At 38.8% G+C, this 25,108-nt stretch overlaps 2 protein-coding genes across 2 annotated transcripts in view; one reads left to right on the top strand and one right to left on the bottom strand.

Annotated features, from left to right (window-relative positions):
- The first annotated feature begins 1,088 nt into the window (after positions 1–1,088).
- The window catches only part of LOC121862172, a 46,483-nt gene continuing 22,463 nt past the window's right edge, over positions 1,089–25,108 (top strand). The window contains exon 1 of the mRNA XM_042360248.1: positions 1,089–1,191. The gene's annotated coding sequence lies outside the window, so the exon portion shown is untranslated. The remainder of the gene's footprint in view (positions 1,192–25,108) is intronic.
- Positions 19,674–23,912, bottom strand: LOC121862171 (gastrula zinc finger protein XlCGF57.1-like). The gene is made up of 2 exons (XM_042360247.1): positions 23,814–23,912; positions 19,674–22,454 (listed from the first exon to the last, which is right to left on the bottom strand). The coding sequence occupies exon 2, from the start codon at positions 21,458–21,460 to the stop codon at positions 20,261–20,263; it is 1,200 nt and encodes a 399-aa protein (XP_042216181.1). The 5' UTR covers positions 21,461–22,454; positions 23,814–23,912; the 3' UTR covers positions 19,674–20,260.

Raw genomic sequence — 25,108 nt, forward strand, 5'->3', positions numbered from 1 at the left:
GTAGTGTTGTAGTGGTGTAGTGATGTAGTGGTGTAGTGTTGTAGTGGTGTAGTGATGTAGTGGTGTAGTGTTGTAGTGGTGTAGTGATGTAGTGGTGTAGTGTTGTAGTGGTGTAGTGTGATGTAGTGGTGTAGTGTTGTAGTGGTGTAGTGTTATAGTGGTGTGTAGTGTGTAGTGTGTGTGTGTGTGTGTGTGTGTGTGTGTGTGTGTGTGTGTGTGTGTGTGTGTGTGTGTGTACAAAGACAGATGGACAAACACACACAGGGATCCAGAAACAGACAGGCGGACAGACAGCTTGGCACCCGGTCTTGTCATGTTCCACGACCCGTGTTTATGAGAGCCATAACGGGAGGGAAGTACTACAAAACACCTGTTATTTACGGTCTACTATTGACTGCCTACACCTTCAGTGCCACCTGACAGTAACCCAACCTGGCACTAACACAACCTGGCACTAACACAACCTGGCACTAACACAACCTGGCACTAACACAACCTGGCACTAACACAACCTGGCACTAACACAACCTGGCACTAACACACATAGGAAGTTACTCTTAGATATTGGTTAGATTAGGTTAGAGATTGGGTATTTAACCATCAGGTGAAATAAACTATGAGGTTAATTAATCTCCAGGTGAACAAAATACTCAGGTAATATTCAATAAAGTCCAATCAATTTCCCACATTTAAAATAGCATTATTCTAGTGTGTATTTGGTGAGAAAGTGATCAGAACGTCACATTTCCTGGAGTTGGGCAGTATGTTGACTAATTTGGCCTCCGTGTGTCCAAGTTTGACGAGACCTTGTTCAGTGTTAGTGCTGGCGTTGGCAGGACCTCAGGCCACACCTACAGGAGTATTATTTATTTAGGAATTTAGTGGCACCTGGTGTATATATTTTTGGAGGCTGTGTTGACCGTAAGTAAATAATTCGTGGTTTCTGTTCGTCGGTTGCTTTATGTGTGTATGTATGTGTGTGTGTGTGTGTGTGTGTGTGTGTGTGTGTGTGTGTGTGTGTGTGTGTGTGTATGTGACCTCCACTAAGCTGCTGTTCACCACTAACCTCCTCTTCCTTCTTTTCCTTTCCCCACAGACCATGAAATTCGCTACTTGCTGCCTCCTACTCAGCGTACCAGATACCAGACCAAGGTGTTTCAGCAGTCCGTCACCATCCTCATTAAACTACAGGTAAGTAACCCCCTTCCTTGTGTCTATATTACCCGTTTTCTTTGATTATCTGTATAACACTTCAGGTACGAGAGAGAGAAGTGTGGGATAAGTAGTAGGAGAGAAGAACAGAGAATCAGGGAGAGAGACAAAGAGACGTGAAGGGAGGAGGGGGGTTGAAATATTTTTTAATATAGGTGTTAATGAGGACTGGCCTGCTATGGTGGGAGATATGTGTAGTATGTGAGGCTGGGGCAGAACGGTGACCTCAATATTGATAAGAACGGACCCCATCTCACTTAACGCCCTACCGTGACCTACCACCTCACTTAACGTCCTACCGTGACCTACCACCTCACTTAACGTCCTACCCTGACCTACCACCTCACTTAACGACCTACCCTGACCTACCACCTCACTTAACGACCTACCCTGACCTACCACCTCACTTAACGACCTACCCTGACCTACCACCTCACTTTCTTCACCCCCTCTCTATCCCCCCACCCCCTCCAACCACTCTTTTTCATCTACACCCTTCCTCCTCCTCCCTCCCTCCCTCCCTCCTCCTCCCTCCCTCCCTCAACGTAGAAAAACTCCATCACTGAGAGAATTAAATAGACACTAATTTATCCTATTTAAGTGGAAAATTGGACCCCAAGTTAGGATGTTTTCTGTTATCTTATTTACGGTAAAAAAAGTGAGCGCCTCGTCTCTCGTGCTTGGAGGCAGTCAGGCGTGACAACTGCCTTCAGGAGAACCAAACTTATGACAAAAACTTGACCTGAGTCCCCACCAGGCCCCCACCAGGCCCCCCACCAGGCTGTGTGTGTGTTGTCTGCTGAGTCCTGGTCTGCTGGCTTCTGCAGTCTGCTGGGTCCTAGTGTTGTAGTTATCGCAGTCATATTTTTCATGTTTTATTCTGTGTATGTGTGTGTGTGTGTGTGTGTGTGTGTGTGTGTGTGTGTGTGTGTGTGTGTGTGTGTGTGCCCCCAGGCGTACAGTATCTCTGAGACAGCTTCACCGATCTTAATTGAATTTTGTTAGCTGATGCATCTTAATGAGAAGATGTTCACTACATTAAATTCAAGCCTCTAGGTCAAGGTCACAGGTAGGTCACAGGTCAATACTTTTGTCCGGAGGGTGAAGCTTGTATTAATTCATATAACCCAAACCTCTGGGGTGAAAGGTCAAGGCTACGGAAAGGTCAGAAACCAAAACATGATCTAGGTAGAGAATGACGCCCAGGGTGACCTCAAATTACCCCATATTATCACAAGAGGAACTGAACAACACTAACTTGTCGAGGTCAAAGGTTAAGGTCAAATTTACTCAAGGTCAAAGGTCAGAAAATCGTCCAGGTTAGGGTCACTAGAGGTTAGACGTCAACAAAAGTATTGATTTTTGTTCCTTGTCACCTGAGTCTTATTATTATTATTATTATTATTATTATTATTATTATTATTATTATTATTATTATTATTATTATTATTATTATTATTATTATTATTATTATTATTATTATTATTATTATTATTATTATTATTATTATGTGATGGGTAACGAAGGAGGAAATAAGATACAGTCGGATGAAAGAAAAGGCTGACGATTTTGAGACTAAGAGAAGAGTGGGGAAAGGGGAGAAGCACTGGGGAAGAGAGAGAGAGAGAGATAGATTACTAGTAAATGGAGGGGAAATTGTGATAGATTAGGGTGCGAAGCGGGAGGGGAGGGGAGGGAGGGGAGATTGTGAAACAGGAAGAGAAAGAGTTGAGGAGAGTGGGGGAAGTGAGAGAGGTTGAGGGGGATAAATTGCCAAAACATGTGAGAGGGGTCAGGGAGAGGGAGGAATGAGAAGGTGAGAGGGGAAGAGAGAGAGAGAGAGAGACCAGTAATAATAAACGAAGGGGGTAAAAGGCAGGAGACAATTAGAAGAAGAAGATGGGGAATAAGAAGGATTATGATGATTAAGTGGAGGGAAAGAGGCGAGGAATTAGGTGGAATAAAAGCTTGTTATGTAAGAGAGGGAGGAAGGGAGAGAGAGGGAGAGAGGCAATGATAAGTAATGAAGGTGAGAAGAAATGAGAATAGGGAGATAAAAGGAAATGGAGAGAATTGGAGGGGAGAGATGGAGAGAAGAATAACACACACACACACACACACACACACACACACACACACACACACACACACACACACACACACACACACACACACACACACTATATATATATATATATATATATATATATATATATATATATATATATATATATATATATATATATATATGATGATCATTCGCCACCTGATATCAAACTACCACTAGACTCGTCATGAAAAATATTCGCACGCTACATTTCAGATTGGCGCCACACACAAAAAAAAAATCTGCATATTTATAAACCTGGGTAAAGCATTACTCCTCACCCCCCCCCTCCTCTCCTCTCCTCCCCTCTCTTTCTCTCCCTCTCCCTTCCCCCCCCGTGTGTTTATTTTGGTTTTGAATGGAGAGTTTTATTATGTATTTGTTGTTGTTATTTACTATTGATATTGTTGTTGAACTTGTTATTATTATTGTTATTATTTTTGTTATTGTTATTATTATTATTATTATTACTATTATTATTATTATTATTATTATTATTATTATTATTATTATTTTATTATTATTATTATTTTATTATTATTATTGTTGTTATTATTATTATTTGGGGAGCAACGAACTAATCTCTCTCTCTCTCTCTCTCTCTCTCTCTCTCTCTCTCTCTCTCTCTCTCTCTCTCTCTTTCTCTCTCTCTCTCTCTCTCTCTCTCTCTCTCTCTCTCTCTCTCTCACCATGATTCATGTGTGTTACCAACTAAACCTGTCATAGTTATTCACCTAACCATCTGAGTTGCCATAGTGACTGAACTGCCATGGTTTCTTAGTTGCCTAGGCTACAGAGTTGCCATGGTTACTGGGGAGTATATATGTTGGTCTCCAGATTTAGCAGATTTCCGGGGATTTATTTGATTAAAAAAAGGATTACGGTGTATATCAGGCTGGTGTATATATAATTCACTGCATGTCGGTAATCGTTAACAAATATTGAACAAAATTGAACTAATTGAATAAAGTTTAAATCCATTTTAATTATAAAATGAATATAACAATGGTGTAAATGTTAAGTTGACTATTGTGACTATGTGTATGTGTGTATAATTCAAACTCATAACCTAACCTAACCTAACCTAGGCTTCACGGGTTTGATTCCTGACCAAAATGAATGATTGTATTCCCTTTTGGTACTTTAGGTTTCTTGTACTCTAGCCCTCGTGTACTCTAGCCCTCGTTTACTCTATCCCTCGTGTTCTCTAGCCCTTGTGTACTCAAGTCCTCCTGGTACTCTTGCCCTTGTACTCTAGCCGTCATGTACTTTAGCCCTCCTGATACTCTTGCCCTCGTACTCTAGTCCCCTTGTACTCAAAATACAAACAGTACTCTCTGATCAAGTGTGCTTACCCGTGGTACCTGTATAACCCCTGGTTGGAGCCAAGGTGTGGAGTGATTCATTACCTGTACCTTACCTGCTGAGTGTTGACAGGAAGGGTCACACCTTAACCCTCCCTCCTCACCCCTGGCACGAAGAGGCCTGTGTGTGTGTGTGTGTGTGTGTGTGTGTGTGTGTGTGTGTGTGTGTGTGTGTGTGTGTATACGGTCACCATAAACATACAGCATCACCATACACTAACCTACAGTTCCAACAATACATGGACGCCAGAATGAAAATGATCAACAAAATAGTTTTAATTGCTTTCAGACTTAAATGACCGTGATGAAAAATGAACGGCGCCAAATCACCCGAAATGCAACAGGGATTTTTTTTTTTCCTTTTTCCTTTTTTAGTACAAACAGCAACAAATACAGTGGACTTTTATTTTTATTTTGTCTCTGTCGCTTTTGTTATTGAGTTTGTTACCTGTGATAGGGATTTATTTTTTGGTCTCTGTCTGTCTGTCCGTCCGTCGGTCATCGGTGCTTGTTTGTCTGTCCGCTGTCGTTGTCTGTCTATCCGTCGTCATCCACCTAACATCATTCCGTCGTTCGTAAACTTTCCACTTTCTCTAGGTTGTCCGTCCGTCCGTCCGTCAGTTCTACGCTAATATTAACTGCGTCGAGTTGTTGTTGTTGTTGTTGTGGTCGTCCGTCTCTTGTCATTTCATCTGTCCTTATTTTTTTTCACATTTCCTGCATCATCGTAAAGTCTGCTGGTTCAATATTGCTGCTGAAACTTTACTAATATGTTCCTCCTTGGATGGTCGAGTTTCTCTGAGATAAGTCCAATGTCTGATATCTGATGTCCAATGTTCAATGTCTGATTCCCAATGCCTGCCTAAACGAAGAGTTATGTAGGTATTTATTATTCTAAACGTGACAAAAAGTTGATAATTTTGTAGGACTGTCCCTGGCTGGTCTTCCTGTGTGGTTGTGTTTAGCATCGGGTCGACGTTAACTTCTCGTCCGTGTCTTGATGTATGTCCGGTGAAGATATTGAAGTAAGTTATAGGAACGGCGTATTTTTCACCTCAATTTCGAGTTTGCTTTAAGTGAGCTGAGATGTAAACCTTGTCTTACAAAGCCGACATAAGGACCTTTTGCCTTTCATTTCCAGCCACGAAATTGTAGTGATGAATGGACAGATAATTTACCAACTTGAGTGTAGCCTTTTATATGAAGTCATATAATAAACTGGTTACTTAGCAGAAGACACAGATATATTTAACTTGATGGGTAAGTGCAGGCGGGAGTGGGTGTCTCAGGCAGCCCTTCATAAAAGCCCTGTGGGTCATCACCAAGTGCCGCCTGTGTGTGACTCACTTTGTTGTACAGTGTCAGACGCGTGACTCCGGGGATCAGTAGTTCACAGCTGCGGGGCCAGTAAAAGGTGGTGTGATATGTTGTGTACAGAGTTATATAATATATTGCGTCAAGGTGTACGACTAAAGGCTCCCTTTAGGTAAATATTTATTGTTATGTTTCATTGATCTATCGCGTGTGTTTGGCCAACGAGGGTGTGTTATATATATATATATATATATATATATATATATATTGTGAAAGGCATTGAAATGGCAGTGAGGTTGCTCAGTCAAGGGGAAGATTTTAATAATCGAAGCTGACTCGTAGAGAATCTTGTTATCAGCTTTCCTCCCCTCCACCACCTTATTATACATTCACTCCCTGTGAAACTAATTAGCGGAGGCTGTAGCAGGTAGATCCTCCCCTCTGTGTGGAGGTGAGGGCTGGTGCACCGCCTCTCATCATATGCACACCCACGCCTGCAACACTCCCCTCGACTTATAAACAGACATCACGGTTCTTCCACAATGTCATAATTTACATAGATAGGTTGTGTTAGTCTTGTCTGGGCTTGACATGTTACCCCAGGCAATTTGTCCAGTGGAGTGGTGTTGGTGTTATTATTGTATTTTTATATGAATATGACCTTTATGACACACACACACACACACAACATAATTTATCATCATTGTCAGGTAATTGTTACAGACACCACATGTAAACCATTCCTGTGTGTGTGTGTGTGTTAGCATTACCCGGAATTAATACTTAAACACCTGACTGAGACCAGTCAACCAGCAGCGGGCGTTGACCTTCACTAACTCACTACTGAAAATAACTTAGCTCTCCGTCAGCACCAAGAGTTGTCGACGAAAACAAAATAAGAATTGGCAAAAAAAAAACTCACAATAATTCATAATTTTAATAGATTTCTTTATATAATTGTCCATAAATAAATTTTAATGCACAAACATCATTAAATAGGGATAAATGACATAGACAGCCAAGACTATAATTGATAGTAATATAATTATAGTAGTTGAGATAATTGTATTTCTAATAGTGTAGATTAAATGTATATTAAAAGGGAAGTTTAATGTATATAGTGACTTAAGGTACAGTAGTGTGTATGAAGGAACTTTCTCCACCAAAATTTTTAATGTATTTATTTTTTAACTGAAGAAAAAGATACTGATTGTTAAGAAAATGTTTTTATTAAGGATTATATAACTTAACAATTTATTACCACGTGTACTTATGTATGAGTGAGTAGCGTTTGTTATTAAAATATTTGGTTATTAATGAATGTACAGTCACTCAGATAAACTATCTATACCAAATTGTGTTGAAAATATATGACACGACGGACGAAGGATTTTGACAACCCTACCGAGACAGCAGGAGTCACAGTGCTCATTCTGAAATACATCGATCACCCCGAGTACAGATAGTTTTTTGAGTGACTTTACGTGTGTATATACGAGTACAGTCACGTATAGAAAAGGCATGTTACAGTAATACACTCCACGTAACGAGAGATGAATCTACTGTAAAAATGGCTGTAATGCCTGTAATTCCCGGGGGTCGAAAGGGGGTATAATTACAGAGAATTTATTATTGTTTGCATGAAAAGTTCGACCCCGGTGAAAATTGGATTCAGCCGAGAGTATTTTTGGGGAAATTATTAGATCGACCATACCGGTGTTTACAGGGGGCCCCGGGAGTGTGTGCTCTGTGTTGGTGAGGGCCATTCTTAACGTCCATGGTCCTCGTAGACACGTTCTGAATACTTATGGCCCACTAAGTCTGCCCAGTGCTTGTCCAGTCAGTCTAGTCATCTCACCAAATACTGAGACACCTCCCTACCCCCTAACCTAACCTAACCAATACTGAGACACCTCCCTACCCCCTAACCTAACCTAACCCAAAGCTTGACAAGGGTGGATCCATAACGTGTAATTTTTAGCCAAGACAAACAAACTCGTTCAGGAGAAAGAGACGACCCATTCTTACGCCCGACTGCTGATGTCCTAACCCAATTGTGACCATGAGTTCCTACAGTCTACAGTCCCAGTTAACCTTACAGTCTACAGTCCCAGTTAACCACACAACCTACTGTCCTGGATTTATTTGACTGATCTCCCTCTCGTTAATAAGGAAGACTTATTACTGACAGTCATGGCATAAGACTCGTGAAGCCTCATTATCGTGATGTTAGTAAAGATATAAGATTTTATAAGACTTCCCAAGGTTTTGTTTTGATAATAGGAATGATATAGACAGATTAACTCTCCGTATATACGTATGACTGTCGCTACCTGGTTGATGACTCACCTTTGGACGAGCTTAATTAAGGTGTGACGTCGTGCTGCATGTCATCTTTAAGGTAATAAAAATAGATAGATTCTGACGGGTCCAGACTCTTGCCTCGTGCGGTGTAATGTGGAAAGAAAAGTTAATAATAAAAAATAATTCTTTACAGGTGTAGTCACTTAAGTGATATTATTATTTGTTACTGAAATATCAAAACAAAATAAACCCATAAAGTAATTAGTTGTATTAATAGAATTTTTTTTACGTTGTTTTATGAGACAGGACTTTTGGATCACCCTGTATAATTATATCCCGTTATTGTCGAAATTATATATAAAATTAGTGTTGGAATTTATACCAGTTTAGCCTTATTAATTTCCATTTTATAATGAGTGATGCTTTTAGGGTCAGATTTTTTTAACATTTTTCATATTTTATCGGTTTATCTCTGTAGGCAGATTATAGGGATTATCTTGTTAATAAGGGTGAGGTGAGCGATGAATAGTGAGATTGGTAGTGGATGGTTTCTTATACGTCACATGGTCGTACAAAAATAAGGTGTGCAGTTAGCAACTACTGTAAATTAGTACCTAACTATTGTAGTTTAGCACCTAACTACAAGAAAACCCAATGTATTCCTAAAACAAATTAAATCAGTTCACAAACACAAAAAACTACCTAACTTCTGTAAATGAGGAATTAACTACTGTAATTTAATACTGTACCTAATAACTGTAATTCAGCAGCTACCACATAAAGAAATAAATGAAGTATAAACTTAGTAAATTACCTTAAGGGCCCGCGGGTTTTGTATAGTAAGAAAGTGGCGTAAGAATAGATTATTTGTGTTTGTGAATATTGGCAGAGTGAACACTTGTGTAGTGAGAGATACCTGTAGGTACGAGAACTAACACAATCTACCAAACTCATTTTATATCATCTTGGATCTTTTCTATATAATATTTTGGCGAACTGGAAATGACGTTACATCTGTTTATCACAAAAAGTGTGTTCTTTATTGTACTTGAGGCTACCAGAGGATGTTTGCTGGAATACAATGCTAGATCATTTGTGAGAAGCGCGATGGGGAGATGAAAAATCCTCGGAGTGTGCAGTAGTAGTTGAATGCGGGCGCGCCAAGTCCGTAGACTTTTTGTTTATTGTGTTGACGGGGGTATATGACGGTCTCTTAATAATATATACATTTCCATCAGAACTGGTTATTAGGACATTTAAATATTGGTTTTCTATTATTGTCTCATTTTAATTTACATATGTTGTATATCAGAGACTTTGTCTATTTATATATAACTAGTTGGATCTTTTTCTGAATAAGTCTTCGGTTGCCGACCCACACATGAAGACATATCCCAAAATGTTCCAATAACAATTAAGATTACTAAATAGTAACCCGAACCAAATCACGTATATTTGGTTTAAAGAAATTAAATGCAGCTCAGAAGGTGCTTTCGGGATGATAATAAGTAACCCAAATGTTAAAAAATACGGCCGACAATCACCACACAAACGTTAGTCACTTTACACTATTGTTGACCAAAGAGACACAATTCCAAAGTGGCAACTGAGATGTACTAAAAGGTCACATCCCGGTAGTGTTGCCAACCACGTGGACTTCTAATACGCCCTGACCTTCTCACCCATTCCACCCACGACGGTTCCTTGTGAATGAACTTCTTCCTCTTACATTTCATCTATCTCGTCTGCTAGTGACCTTTTTAAAGATTCCTCCTCTGCCCTTTTCAATTACAGTTGTCTTTTCATCTGTTATTTTCACCTTTTTTCTTTGCTTTTTTGGGGGGTATTTTTTCATCTTTTTGGCCTTTTTGTAATTCCCCTCTTGACCTTTTTCTATATTTATCAGCGTTATGTTCCTGTTACGTGTTACAGTGAGTTTCGTCGGTCTTTCTACCTTTCTTGTCACGCGTTACTGGAATGAATAATCGTCACTTTTCGCGTGTTACAAAACTAAGCTTAAAAATTCATAAACAAGTCTTTATTCACTTAAGCTGAAATAATCTCACTTAAGCTCCGTGATTTATATATTTCAAAACTTTTAATTATCAGTTAGTTGCACATTACGGCTCTTGAATATGTAAATAAACACTTACCATAATCAACGGGATATTAATCAATTATCTGCTGCCATAATTAACAGGCTGTTATTTGTTATGAGGAGGAAACAGAGAGGTCAAATTGCCATGGCTTGTTGGCAGATAACGAAGAATGCCGTGAACAGTAGCTCTCAGATAAACGATGTAATGAGGGAGAGAAAGGGAAGGAGGGGAGGAGGAGGGGAGGGAGTTAACTGGCAGCCTTCAACGAGACTTTCTGTGTTCAATTACATTAAAGGTCTCTTGTTACCGTGTTGTTGTCGAGGGAGGTTGTCAGGGGGGTTGTTAGTGTTGTCGGGGGGTGTTGTCGGGGTGTTAGTGTTGTCGTGGGGTGTTGTCGGGGGTGTTAGTGTTGTCGTGGGGTGTTGTCGGGGGTGTTGTTGTTGGTGACGGGGGTGTTGGAGGAGGAGGATGAGAGAATGTTGGAGGCTTAGGTGAGGGAGTGTTGGAGGATGAGATGACATGTTGGAGGACGAAGTGAAGGAGTGTTGGAGAATGAACTAAGAAGGAAATATGGAGGGGGAAGGAATGAGGGAGTGAGGGAGAGGGGGTACAATGAGGTGGCTACGGATGAGGGAATTTTATACGAGGGAGACACGAACGTTGGTACATGCTAAGGAGGGTGATGGAGAGGTGGACTATATAGCAGATAGTGGTGGGGGTTAGGTAGTAGTGAGGAGGGGGAGGGTTAGGTAGGAGAGGGGAAGGAGGGGAAGGGAGGGAAGAATGGAGGGAGTAACTTCATTAATATGCCACTAATTCAGTTACTTCCTCCTCCTCCTCCTCCTCCTCCTCTTCCTCCTTCTCGTCTTCCTCTCTCTCCCCCGTGATACAATTGGGTCAGTTTTTCCAAGTTGGGCTCGTTATTAGACTTTTAGCCCAAGTTAGGACTTTGTTTGGCTCCTCCGGCTAGTCGTAAAGGCGTATACCCACCTGAATTTATACGCTCCCTGTTTACTGGATAAAAGTATATACGCCCTTCTGAGCTCTGGATCAAGATATATACCTCAGTTCCTTAATCTGAGCTCTGGATAAATGTGTACACGTCACTCTAAGCTCTGGATAAAGGTGTACACGTCACTCTAAGCTCTGGATAAAGGTGTACACGTCACTCTAAGCTCTGGATAAAGGGGTACACGTCACTCTAAGCCCCGGATAAAAATTGTGGTAAAACTCAGTAAAAATATTAATAAATGTTAAAAAATTAGTAAAGAAACTCAGTAACAACAGCTATTAAACTCACTCACATTAAAGGGAACAAAAACAGTGAATGAACAGACAAACAAACATCAACAAACCTCGGTAAAAACAGTGATAAACCACAATAAAAACAATGATAAAATTCAGTCAAAAACACTGTGAAAAAACAAACAACTCTCCAACACACAAAAACAAAAACACAAAATACGAGAAGTAGAGGAGAGGGGGTGAGGTGGGGGAGGAGAATGGGGTTTTACTCTCGAGAGTTTGATAAAAATATGTTGAGGTAATTTGTACCTAAATTGCCCAGCACCAGCCGTTTGGAAACTTTTAATTAGGTCGCATGTTAACCCACAAAGGTCTTCTGTTTTACTATTGGTTTATTTTTGTGTGTGTATCATACGCTGTAATAATTCGTCCATATACGCAATACTGTAACTATAAAACTGTTACCGTCTATGTATCTATCTGGCCAGCCAGCAACAGTTATACTGTATAGAGATGTTCATTATGTTATCGAGATAGAGAAATGCTTCATAAACTACTACTACTACTACTACTACTACTACTACTACTACTACTACTACTACTACTACTACTACTACTACTACTGCTGCTGCTGCTGCTGCTGCTGCTGCTGCTGCTGCTGCTGCTGCTGCTGCTGTTATTACTACTACTACTACTTCTGAACTGTCACTCGTAATCGAGTAATTACGATCATCCAGGGATGACACACTGATTCGAGTTACTTGTGATGTCACCATCGTTGGTGAGCTGTGAGGTAACTCAAGACGCCGATACGGGACCGGCAAGGCCGTCCACAGATGTTGTACGTGTGCCGGGCTACATTTGCCTCGGTTTACAGTCGGGCTAACTCGAAATTATTGACACCTCGTGTGGTGCTCCTCCAAGCGTTACGGTGTGGAGTAATCGTCTCCCAGGTGAGGGGGTCGATTTGGCACTTTTTCAGGTTGTCATAAGACTTTCCTTATACCTTTTCAGTTGTCCATCAGCGTTACTTTTGTCATTCCTTAGATGACAGTAGAGTCGCTGCTATGACAGTCTACCGTCGTCTATGAGGGTAACATGGGCGGGTTGGAGTATTTTAAAGCAAGGTAGTAGTAGTAGTAGTAGTAGTAGTAGTAGTAGTAGTAGTAGTAGTAGTAGCAGTAGTAGTCACGGAATGCAGCATAGAGATGCGGCTTAACTCAGTTAGGGTAGATGATTTTGTATTAGGATGGTTAGGTAATAAATTGTGCGCAGAAAGTATGGCTATAAGGGAAGGTTGGAGGCTAGTTGCAAAAATAGTAGTAGGAGCAGTAGTAGTCTAGGACGCTTACATGTAAATTACAATTTACGAAATTCTCGGTGATGAAATTGTACCAAACACAGCTCTTAACAACCACTAGTCTGACTCAGCCTCTCACTGTATGTAATTTTGTCAGGAAAAGCCGCCGGGTTGAACCTTTGTGTGAATGACCTGATGTGACCTCTCTCGGGTGACGCCAGGCACGGTTTTTTGTGTGAGAATAAACCAAAATGCAGATCACCAGAAGATTAGACGCCCAAACTTGTCTTACCATTGCTGCCTGGGGGTTAGGTTAGGTTAAGTTACAGTAAGTAAGCGTTAGGGTGTTTAATCTTCAGGTGAAATAAGCTAGGGTGTGTAATCTTCATGTGATCCAACACTTTTTTCATTCTGTACAGTGATGAATGAGTCGAGTGACGTTTGAGTGTTGGCAACAGACGCCATATGGTCAACAAAGGACAATGTGGCCACACCTCGTCATGTAAACTAGTTTGTTTCGTGCGAGAAATTGAAATTGAAAGTTAGTGTTTACACAGGAGCTTTGTGGCGCCGTGGCTTACTCGGGGGCAATGGCAGCTACAACTCAAAGGGCGCCAAACATACACTCGAGTGAGGTAGACAGCAGCAGTGTATACAGTAGCTGTGGCGGGAAATACATTATAGCTGGGCAGCTGCCTAACCAACATATACATTATACAGTATACACAAAATACTGTTCTTGTCATGCGTCTAAGACCTACACAGGATGACGGTGCCCTAAACACTGTATCAGCAGGAACACTCATCCCCATGGTGCAGAGGAGGCGTTTTTTGATCACACGTCTTCTCAAAGGAGTTTCCACAGCTCAGATGAGGACCAAGTTTGCAGAGTTACTGAAGCTCGGCGCCAACACAGTCCTGGTTCAGCAGAATTTTTGTGGGAAAAAAAATTCAGGCAAGATCATAACCCCTTAAAGTTCCTCATAACAAAGACTCGGCAGCAAAGAAAATTAATTTACTTCACGATGACTTTCAGAGACACAGACGTTGGTGGACTATTTAAGTGGTAGTTCAGGTATATAAATGTTGTGAGCAGTTGAGGAGAACAGTTGCCTCACCACACACACAGACTTGTATGAGTACAGTGAGCATTAAGATCACCTGAGACACCCACCTTGTTTAAATTCTCAACCTGTATCTTGTACTATATTACCTCTTATTCTTGCATTAATATTTTGACGTCATAATCAAACTATATATATTTTTTAACACTTTGGAATTACTAGCTAGACCCAAAATAGTTTCTTATATTTTGGAAATGACTTTGTGGCAGTATCCTGACCTCACGTACCGGCCGAGTCATCACCTCCGCTCCAACTTCCTTCATCTTGAGATTCTTCGAGTTATTTCCTTGAGTGCCTGATGAAATATATAAGTTGATGAAGACAGTTTATTTTAGTTTTTTATTTGTTGTTGGTTTGGAAATGTACGAATAGAAATTTTTGATAATTTTAATAACATTCATAATGATAATAATAATGCTCACAATAATAATAATAATAATAATAATAATAATAATAATAATAATAATAATAATAATAATAATGTCATTGGTCGTTATTACTTCGTGAGATATAAAATACACCTGTGGATATGTGTGTGAGTGTGTGTATGTGTTTTATTTTGTACTTTGTGTATTATGAAACTTGCACTGAAACACGGAAACACCCACACACACACACACACACACACACACACACGTATACCGTATGTATGTATAGAACATTATTTTGGCATATATATCTTATCATCTATGTATACCCACCATCACTGCCGACATACACTCCCTGTCTGTACCTACACTCGTGGCTCCACCAGTTCTCTCTATATAATAAGGTATCCTGGTGTATGATTTCGAGCTATGACTGACGGTAAAAAATGTGTCATATTTCACAGTAGACGGAGGTACAAGGTAGGAATTATTTCATTAACGGAGAGGAGCATGTTGATGTGTCATTTGTCATGTTATTGTGCCATAACCCCCTCCCCCCCCCCTGAGGCTCTAAGGCTTAGGTGATAATTTAAAAAAAAATGTTTGGATCTAAAAAAGGGGGGACGGGAGGGGTGTGGGTGGGGTGTGGGTAGGGTGGGGGGAGGGGGAGATCTATATCAGTACCCCGGAAAAAATAATGAATGACCCAGAAATCCCCTTAAGGTAGAACAGAGTATCAGTGTCATATACAGAAGACATTCACCCTTTAAGACGCATTATTTGACCTCATATAGACAGGTTGTAACTCAGTCTACATGGGGGAGGAAGGGGACAATTGTATTCGCTGTTCAGGAAGTTGTAATTAGGAATAGGTTTTTTCTGGCCGTGGGTCTAGGTGTTCGTCTGTCCGTCAGTTCGTGGTTTAAGAACTACGGTAACTCGAGCTAAATAGAATCATATTTTAAGCTGTGACCCCTTGTGGGGTGAGCGTCCGCCAGCTCCAGGTAAGGATACTCGACTGAGTAGTGCTCCCTGAGATGCTGATACACCTCAGTTTGTTGGATGTACAAATAAGGAGACTGAAAGTCAAACCAAAGCCACAGTCGATAAACGGATGGACGGGGTCGGTCTTCTTTGCTCGAGGTAAACAACATGTCAGTGAGGAACCGTGACTGTCTGGAGGTACAGAATGTACCATGGGAAAGTTGTAGCACAAGAAAATGAAGGCTGTATTTCTAGAAGACCAAATAACAACACCAGTTCAAGAGAGCTTGGGAATATCTCTGGAAAAGTGAGTCTATTGCTGTACTTAAGTTTTGTATATTTAAAATAATACATTGCATAACTTCTATTAGTAGCCTACTGTAGTGGATTTCTCCCCTACAAACGCTGTTTGTCGCTGAGTAGCCGACCCCACGAATTCCACAGTGTTTGCCTCGTGGTCTAGGTCAACCAGCGCCACATTACATGACGGAGGTCAACTACTAAGCCACGCCTACCTCCGCTATTTAAAACCTGACCTCGTGGTGACCTCTCTTCTTCTAGCTACAGCCGCTAAAGTAACCAATACTAGTACAGTAAATAACTACACCTGGTGGTTAATATTCGATTTATGGCTGTGACTGGATTTAAATATTACTGTACAGTATTTGGTTATTTTAAACTGGCGTATGGCAGTCAGAGGGATACAGCACCTATCTCCTGTTCTCGGGGTCGGGGGTTCGATTCTCGGGCACTACCAGTTCACCAAACTGTAAAGGGTAACCTAAGTTTACAACTTGGGAAAGTGAATGCTATAAAATTCAGTACCGCCCATGTTGCCTCCTTGTGTACTGAAGTCTTAGTATACAGTGTGCTGTATCCACACTGCCCGTGATGGGCAGTCATACCCATTTCATTAAAGAATAATTCATTAAAAAATAAAGCTAGGAATATATTTCGTTCTGTGTATAAATGAATATTAATGAAGTTATAAGCCATTTACTGTATTATTTAAAAAAGAGTGAACGTCTGTGATGTTACGGTTACTGCGGTTACTGCGTGTCAGCCATGACATTTCTTCATCTGTGCAGCGTAGAACAATGCTATGATTTTTTCTGGGTAAAGTGGAAACTTATAAACGTCGTTAATGCCCTCCGGACCACTTATTATACAATCTTTTAAACTAATAGTTTTTCTGTAAACCTTCCAAGATTAGTAACCAATTTTGGACTGATAAATCAGTGTTAGTTTACGTTTGTCTTTTTTTTTTTTTTGCATTTCTTTTGAGAGGGACAAGGTAAGGCACCTGAAGAAATAATACTGGAAATTCTATCCCTGCCCTCTTCCTTGACCACGTTGTCTTCACCCTTGACTACTCTCTTCCAGTTGAATCTCCCTCTATACATAACCACACCTGTATCACTGTACATCTTGATTCGCATTTCTTTTCACTGAATGGCAGAAAATTGCTCGGTCTCTCGCTGCCTCTCTCCTGGCTGTCATCAGGGAGATTTGAACCAAGTTTTATGGCTGAATGCCCTTTATATCACCTTCCCTTTTGTACAGAATGGGAACTGCTATATAGGAATAAAATACAAAAGGACTCTTTTTTTTATAATTTTATTGAAAAAGTCAGTGTTAATCTTTTTATTTATACAGTACAACATAAAGTTCCAATGTTTATGAAAGAGGTGTCCTGATAAAGAAGTGTACCCGGTACATACTATACTGTACTTTATTGTGGTAAATTTGTGGTATACAGTACACAGTATGTCAAGGTGCTCTTCAACCCATCCACCAATGTTGTGGTTATAAATGTTGGTGTACAGAACAATAAACAATAAACATTGATCATATAACACAACAGACTTTTATATTATTAACTAATTTGTTGACAATCAAATTTAAGAGATGATATATCAAGCCTGGAAAATCCTAAAATGGGCATGACAGTAAGAGGGTGTTTTTGGCCAGTCTTAACACAATGATGGCTACCGACATGGTGAAATTCCAAACCTACTATATCAACATACAGTATTGCAATGAAGAAAAATATCGATAAACTATTTAACAATAAAAGTAACACTTATAACTTTTTGAGTGAGACATCAAAGGTTAGGAATGCTAAATCTGCTGCTTGTACCTTACATATAATAAAACTCAAGATAAAATAAAAATTCATTCATCAAGAATGCACATAATAAATTAACTCTCAAGACTACAAGAACAGGTGACTGGTCATATAGGCCTTAGGTTTGGTCAGGTCAGGTCAGGTTAGGTTAGGGCCTGCTAAGACTGTGGCCCATTTGACTTGCAACCTGAGGATTTAACTTTTGGAGTTTTATAATTGCAATAAAATTAACATGTTCACACAGTCAGTTAACTATCAAGCTACTGTAGACTACCATATATTGAACTATTTACTGTGCTTTTAAGAGGTAGGAGTCTTCAGTGACCGGCTTTACCCAACTGAGTGAAAGAAAGGACCTGGAGAATCCACAGAGGAAGTTTAACAGGTCCTGAAAGTTGTACGAGGAAGTTTGACGAGGATAAGGGTGTTTGGTGAGGATTGGGAATTGCTTAAGGAAGTTTGCTGGGACTGGCAGTTACTTAAAGAAGTTTGATGGTGATTAGGAGTTAAATGAGGAAGTTAGGTAGGAGGTGATAGTTGCACTTGGAAGTTTCATGAGAATTGAGTGTCCTGAATTATCCATAAAGGCTTACATAGTAAAGTGAGGTCAGAGGGTCTTGGAGAGTCGGGAACTGTGCTAACATATTTGTACTCTGACCCTAAAGCTTATGTTCATATAGTTTAGTATGTAGTGCATTAGCAAAATGGCCAAGTGTTAAGATAAATTCTGCACCAATAATGTGACCACTAAACCATTATTTTAAGGCAGATTATCTAAAACCCACCACAATTTAGCAAACCTTGGGTAGTATTTATAAACTGTACAGAGCAGTAGGCTAAGTGCTTCACTAAAAAATTAAAACCATAGTCTGTCTTGGCTGGGCCTCACAGCTTTGCACTGCATCACAACAGTGGTGTAGTTTCTCTGTAACTTTCGTGTGCTCCACAGCATGTACTGTACAGTATGTTACTATGTTTATTATTGGCTTATAATCATTGCCCAAAAATTTAATTAAAAACAAGTTTTGTTGTACTGTATTTTATTGTTATGAGGAAGGTTTTTTGTAGGTGCATATCTCGGCTTTTATAATAGGAATCTGTGGTAAAATGTAATTGGATTTACAAATGGATTTTCAGGAACGGGAACCTTTCATAAATCCGGAAATGCTTGCACTGTACAGTACAGTATGTCAATTTCCAGTTGTTATAAAATTGCTGAAAGCATTAGCTAAATACTGCCCTGTATTCACATGCTGCCAATAATTATACAGGTTGCAACTTATTCTTTCCTTTTCAAAAGATACAAATTTTACAAAACTTCCCTTTTGGCACACACCAGTGTATTGTGGGGAAGGCTGACCAGCGACACAGAGATAGATACAGTAGTTGCCACTCGGCTATCGTAGAGGTTGCATGTATGAGGTTAATAAAATCTTTAATTTGTTTATCATTCATAATTTGTATATCATCCAAGGGTTCCACAACTTTTGTTACTCAAATTTCTAAGATTTTCTATTTTAAATTTTAATACTTTCAAAGCTCCTTTATACTACATAGCCACCCGAACAAAATACGTGTACCACAGAGGGTCCCCGAGTTTATTCCTGGACCCTGATCAAAAGTCTGTGGCGATGCTGTACAGTATCTTTGTTGAATTCTTTATAAATGTGTGTAGTATATAGGGTCATGCATCCTACAAGTCAATTTGTTCATAACTCAGAATCATGTTGATTTGACAATAAAATACTGTATGAATAAGTCACCCCTGCCTGTAAAGTCTTAAAAATTGTAACCCATAAATAACAATGTAAATAATGTACAGAAAAAATGGTACATATTAATTATCTTGAGCCCTGAACAAAGTACTGTACTGTTGCACTTTTACAAATGCTGTAGAAGGATTTTATTATGAATCTTAGGGGAACACATTAATAAGTACAGGTTTTCATAACTGAAGTTTGTAACTCAGGGGCCCCCTGTACAAAACAGTACAGTGTATCAACTTACAAATGAACAATAATTAATTCTAGATTTCTTTTTGGCCTCCACATCACTCCTTGAAGCCAAAACTTTCCACTCACTTTAATTTTCTTTTACAACAAAGCTATGATGAAAATTTTAAAATGAAATCATATTATTTTATTATTACAACACTTTGTACATGTTATCATTTTTATAAAATATACTGTAGATCTTTGCTGTTGGCAGAACAGATGAAATTACAACTGTTTATGAGGATGAATTTTGGGTTTACACTTTTGTTTCAAGTTTGTATTAATTTTACACAAAGTATCAACAATAATATGTTAAAAAGGACTGGAGTTGATTTAAAACTGGCCATAGTTGCTCTTGCTTCATTACTACAAATATAGATTCATTAGTTTCTTTGAAATCTTGGGTCACAATACTGACAGTTACTAAGTTGAAAAAACACTTGTACAGTAAGAGTTGTACTTGGTTGTTAGTTATGTACAGGTATGTATACTGTGTATTTATACAGTACACTACAGTATATATAAAATTCTCTCCCACTGTGAATATACTGTATGTATCAGTATATAATGTGCAACATATACAAATCTATATATCTATACTAATGTCAACAATCACAATATCTAAATATGAGTAATGTATGAATTGTGACACATTGGTTCAAATTGAACTAAAGGACCAATTCTCTCAGACACTTAAGGTGTCCAGGTAAACAAACCTTAAATTTCCTCCTTGATAGCAATAGTGTCTATTTCCAATTTCTCAATTTTTATAGTTGTAGGTTCATTATAGATCTCTGGTTCTTGTGGCTCTTCTGTCTTACAGATGATGAAGTTTGGGTCATTATCAACATCATTGTCAGGTGTTTCATCGGTGGTCTGACACAACACATCTCGAATGTGAATCTTCTTGTGCTTTTTTAGGTCGCATTTACGTGCAAAGAATTTACTACAGTTCGAGCACTGAAACTGTCTATTACCAGTATGAATGATCATATGTTCGGATAGATTACTTTTATGTGCAAAGTCTTTCTGACACACTGAACACTGAAAAGGTCTCTCTCCTGTGTGAATTTTTCTATGCTTAGTCATATTATATTTGTGAGCAAAGTCTTTAAGACACACCGGACACTGAAATGGTTTATCGTGTGTGTGTACCGTCATGTGTCTCGTGAGAGCATTTTCTCGTTTAAAGCATTTGTGACACCGTGAACACTCGTACGGCCTCTCTCCCGTGTGAACTGTCATGTGCTTCATCAGATTATATTTTTGCAGAAAGTTTTTATTACAAACTGAACACTGAAACAGTTTCTCGTGTGTGTGTATTCTAACGTGCCTTTTAAGGAGAGTTTCCAGGGCAAAGGCTTTGTGACATTCTTTACACTGAAATGGCTTATCTGTGGCATGATTTTCCATGTGAAACATAAGACTAAGTTTTTGTGCAAATTCTTTATGACATTGTGAACACTGAAATGGCTTTTCATTTCTATGAAACCTCAAATGTGCTACAAGACTAACTTTATGTTTAAATTTTTTGTGACACTCTGAACATTGATATGGTAACTCACCTGTATGAACTAGCATGTGCCTTATTAGAGTATTTTTATGTTTAAAACTTTTATTACACTCTGAACACACAAATGGCTTTTCGTTTTTGTGAACTTGCATGTGTGATATCAAATTACCATTCTGTTTAAAATACTTATTACATTCTGGACACTGAAATGGTGTTTCACCTGTGTGAACTCTCATGTGTTTTATCAGCACAGACTTGCGTGCAAAGAATTTACGACAGTCTGGACACTGGAATGGTTTTTCACCTGTGTGAACTTTCATGTGTTGATTAAGATTGCCCTGGCGTGAAAAACCTTTATGGCACTCTGAACACTGAAAGGCTTTCCCTCCTGTAAGACCCTCCATTTTTTTTCAAAGATTCAATTATTATGTAGCTCAGTATTGATGACACAAGTAGGTTTTCTTGTTACTAATTATATGATATGAATTTAAATTCTTGTACAAAGTTTGTACAGTACAACACTAAATACTGAAATGGTTTCTTTTGTACAGTAAACAACTACTACTGCGAGATAGTTTGTCCACTCAAAACTTAAATGGTGTATTTCCTGAGATATGCATGTGATTTTACATCTCTTAAATATATACAGTTATTTTAGCTGTCACACTTAGCAAAATATTATATAGTTCATTTATATGAAACCCTAAACTTTAGAAATTTTTTATTTCACAGTACAGTATAGCACCAAGTCTTCCATTGTCATACATACTGTTGAACAGCACAATACACAGGTTAAACTTTAAATAATACTGTAGTTGAATATGAGCAGTAGGTTCAGTAGATATTAAGGATGTCTATATATGATTAATTTTATTTTTGGACTGGTGGTGAACTGTAATGTACTCTGTGATGACTGGTTACTTGTACTATACACTCCATGATGCACTACACAGATAACATAAGTGATAACTTCAGTGGGGAAACTAGCAGTGCTGGGAAGGATTTAAGATGCACAGGAATTGGGTAAAGACACTGAGCCACGACATAGCTCTTCAAGCTATGCCACAAGAGAAAGTCCTACAGAGAACTGATTTGACATTTACAACACAGATAAAAACACTAATTGCTTGACAAACTCATCTTAGATTAAAACAATATTTTTAATACTGTATTACTCTTTTTTGTTACCACTTGCATTTCTTTCATTTATGAAGGCCTCAACCACTTTTAGTAGATTCTCCATTTATTACACTTGAAGTTTCTTGATATCTTGTTATGTTTTTTGTAGCCAAAGTATTTAGTGAAGCACGATGATGTAATTTAGAGCTAGTCATAAGAGCAATCTTTCTTGAGGCTCCATCTTGTGTCCTCTTGAGACCACGGACTGCCAGTACTTATCTGTAGGAAGGAATACCAAAGATTTAATAAATACTCCAACATTCAGGTATAGTAATTGAAGCTACAGGAATATCCTTCAAGAATAGCTAGTTAAAATAGGAGCAATGCAAAGTGGTGGAATATCCCTCAGCCAGTTTTATCATTGGTGAATAGGTACAGTAAAATAGCTACAGTATTACCATTATTTCCTGTTTTATTCTTTTAAAATATAATAGAATTCCTTTCTACAAAAACAACCATTTCTACAGTCTAAACATGGCGCTGTTGGCAAGGTCATATTTAGCCGTCTTCCTCCGCCCATTCCACACGCCAAAACTTATATCTCACACACCGTATTGTTTGTGCATTTTTTGTATGTTTCTGAAGGCAAGAAAACTTTTATTTTCTATGGAGAAATTTCGTTAGGTAGCTGCTGAAGCCGGACCACTCTCGTCAAATATTACCCAACATCCTAACTAATATAACCTAACCTAATGCACTTCCTTCCTAGGATAGATTTGTTTGGTTAGTAAATATGGTTTGGTTATTTGATTGATCATATTTATGATATACCATCAGTCGGTGGTTGGCAGCAAATGTTTGTGGGTAAGACAAATTGCTCTTCAAGTATGAAAACCGTCTGATACAAAATCGCCAAACCAACGATATAGAAATTACCGTAAATTTTTTATTTGTTGCTAATGTACAATATCTTATTAATTCAAGAAACATTTTGCTGTTTGCACAAAATGTTTACGGAATGGAAGCGTTTGTCTCTTAGTGCTCACATAAATAACTGATAATGCTAATGCTGGTGCACCGAGGTAGCAGGTTGACATAGGTTCATCATCTGGATGAAATAATTTTAAGAAAAAAAAAAGTACTGTCACTGTTGGAAAGTTGCAATACTTTTTTTTTAAGAGAGAGAGAGAGAGAGAGAGAGAGAGAGTGTACTGTTGACAAGACTATGACAGTCATAGGGGCCTTTTCAATGCTATTTTTGTAAATTCTAACTTATGTTTTTCCTTTCTCCCCCATCATATTATATCCTAGGAATTGAAATAAATGTATCCATGACGATTGTCAAATTATACCAAGAAACAGGTGGTGACCCTCCCGTGTTACAACTTAAAAGACATATGTGTCACATAACACTGGTAATCATATTTCCTTTATAAATATTACATCCAGTTAATCCGTGGCGGTGAGTAAAATGACTAATTGTACCTCGTACTGTACTGTGGGGTCAGGACCAGGGCAGCTGCTTCTAGTGTTAGGTTGGTGCTGATACGTCAACACACTCGGTACTTAACTTATATGGTACGTGGGAACTAGGAGTAAGCGTCTACTTACATGAATCACTATATAAAGTGTTCTTACCTCCTAAAATAGGTTGGTTTACTTAATAAAATACAAATACAGAAAACAGTAGGCCTTCAGCAGATCACTGGCCAAACGTAAACAAAGAAAGTTTGTGGGGCGACGTTCGGCAACTGAATCCGGATGTCGTTTATTACATTTTTTTTATAATTAGGACTATCCTTTACCTAATTCATTTTCACCTGCTGTGAATTAACCCATGATTAAATCTGTTACGCTTAATAAATATAATTAAAACAAGCTGAAACGAATTTTATAAAACATAGAAGCGTATGGATCGAGGTGGTCTGGAGGTGTGGCTTTGGACGTCATCCCCCCTCCCCCTACCATCACCTAGCGCAGACGTGAGCAACTTTCTCTTTGTTAACGGACCTTTGGGTGCACTCACATAGCTCCTACACACACATACATGTTCATAAAGGCAAGCATGAACTTAGCATGCTTCCCAGTTGGGCACTGTAAACGCTTCTGCGCTTCACCTTGCACAGAATGTAAGGGGGTGCCCTATAAACTAGCTCCCTCCGGGGCAATCTGTAAAAAAACACACATATATATATATATATATATATATATATATATATATATATATATATATATATATATATATATATATATATATATATATATATATATATATATATATATATATATATACGTGCGCGCCTTAGTGCGTGTTTTTTTGTGTTTTTTTTGTGTTTTTTTTTACACGCTGATACGTTAGCCTCTTTAATAAGGTCACTACCTCGGAGGTCAGGAACCATTAAAACCATAAAAAGACTCACTAGACCGGAATCCCTAGATGTTGTCGGTGCCTGATGATGACAGTTCTCTCCACCATCATGTAGAAGGCGATAATAAAATAAAAATGGATTACAGTAGATGCCGAATTCTCAGTTAAATGTTCGTGAGTTAGTATTTACCTCTACTGAACATACGAGAATGGTGCTAACGAGAAATTGTGTTTAATTAAGGTTACATTACAAACTTCGCTGTCTAAATGGTAAAAAGTTTGCTCCAAGAGACTGTTGTAACTAGACAAATTCTCCTTTTCTCTGTAAAGAGGAAAAGCAATAATATATGAAGCTTAAAGAACCTTGGCGCAGATCTGGAACAGATTCTTTTGTAAAGAAACTGAGAAAAAAGTCGGTGATAAGGCAGACTATTTAGAAACTTGGAGGATCATGGCGAGATAAGGATGACACTAAACACGTCTTTCAACAGCGATAACACAAACTTTAGTGGAGTCAAGTTTTCACACGGCGGCAAGATTTATGTTCCCCATAGAATGACCTTAA

This window comes from Homarus americanus, unplaced genomic scaffold (assembly GCF_018991925.1).
Source record: "Homarus americanus isolate GMGI-L3 unplaced genomic scaffold, GMGI_Hamer_2.0 scaffold25013, whole genome shotgun sequence".
NCBI classification, from domain to species: Eukaryota; Metazoa; Arthropoda; class Malacostraca; order Decapoda; family Nephropidae; genus Homarus; species Homarus americanus.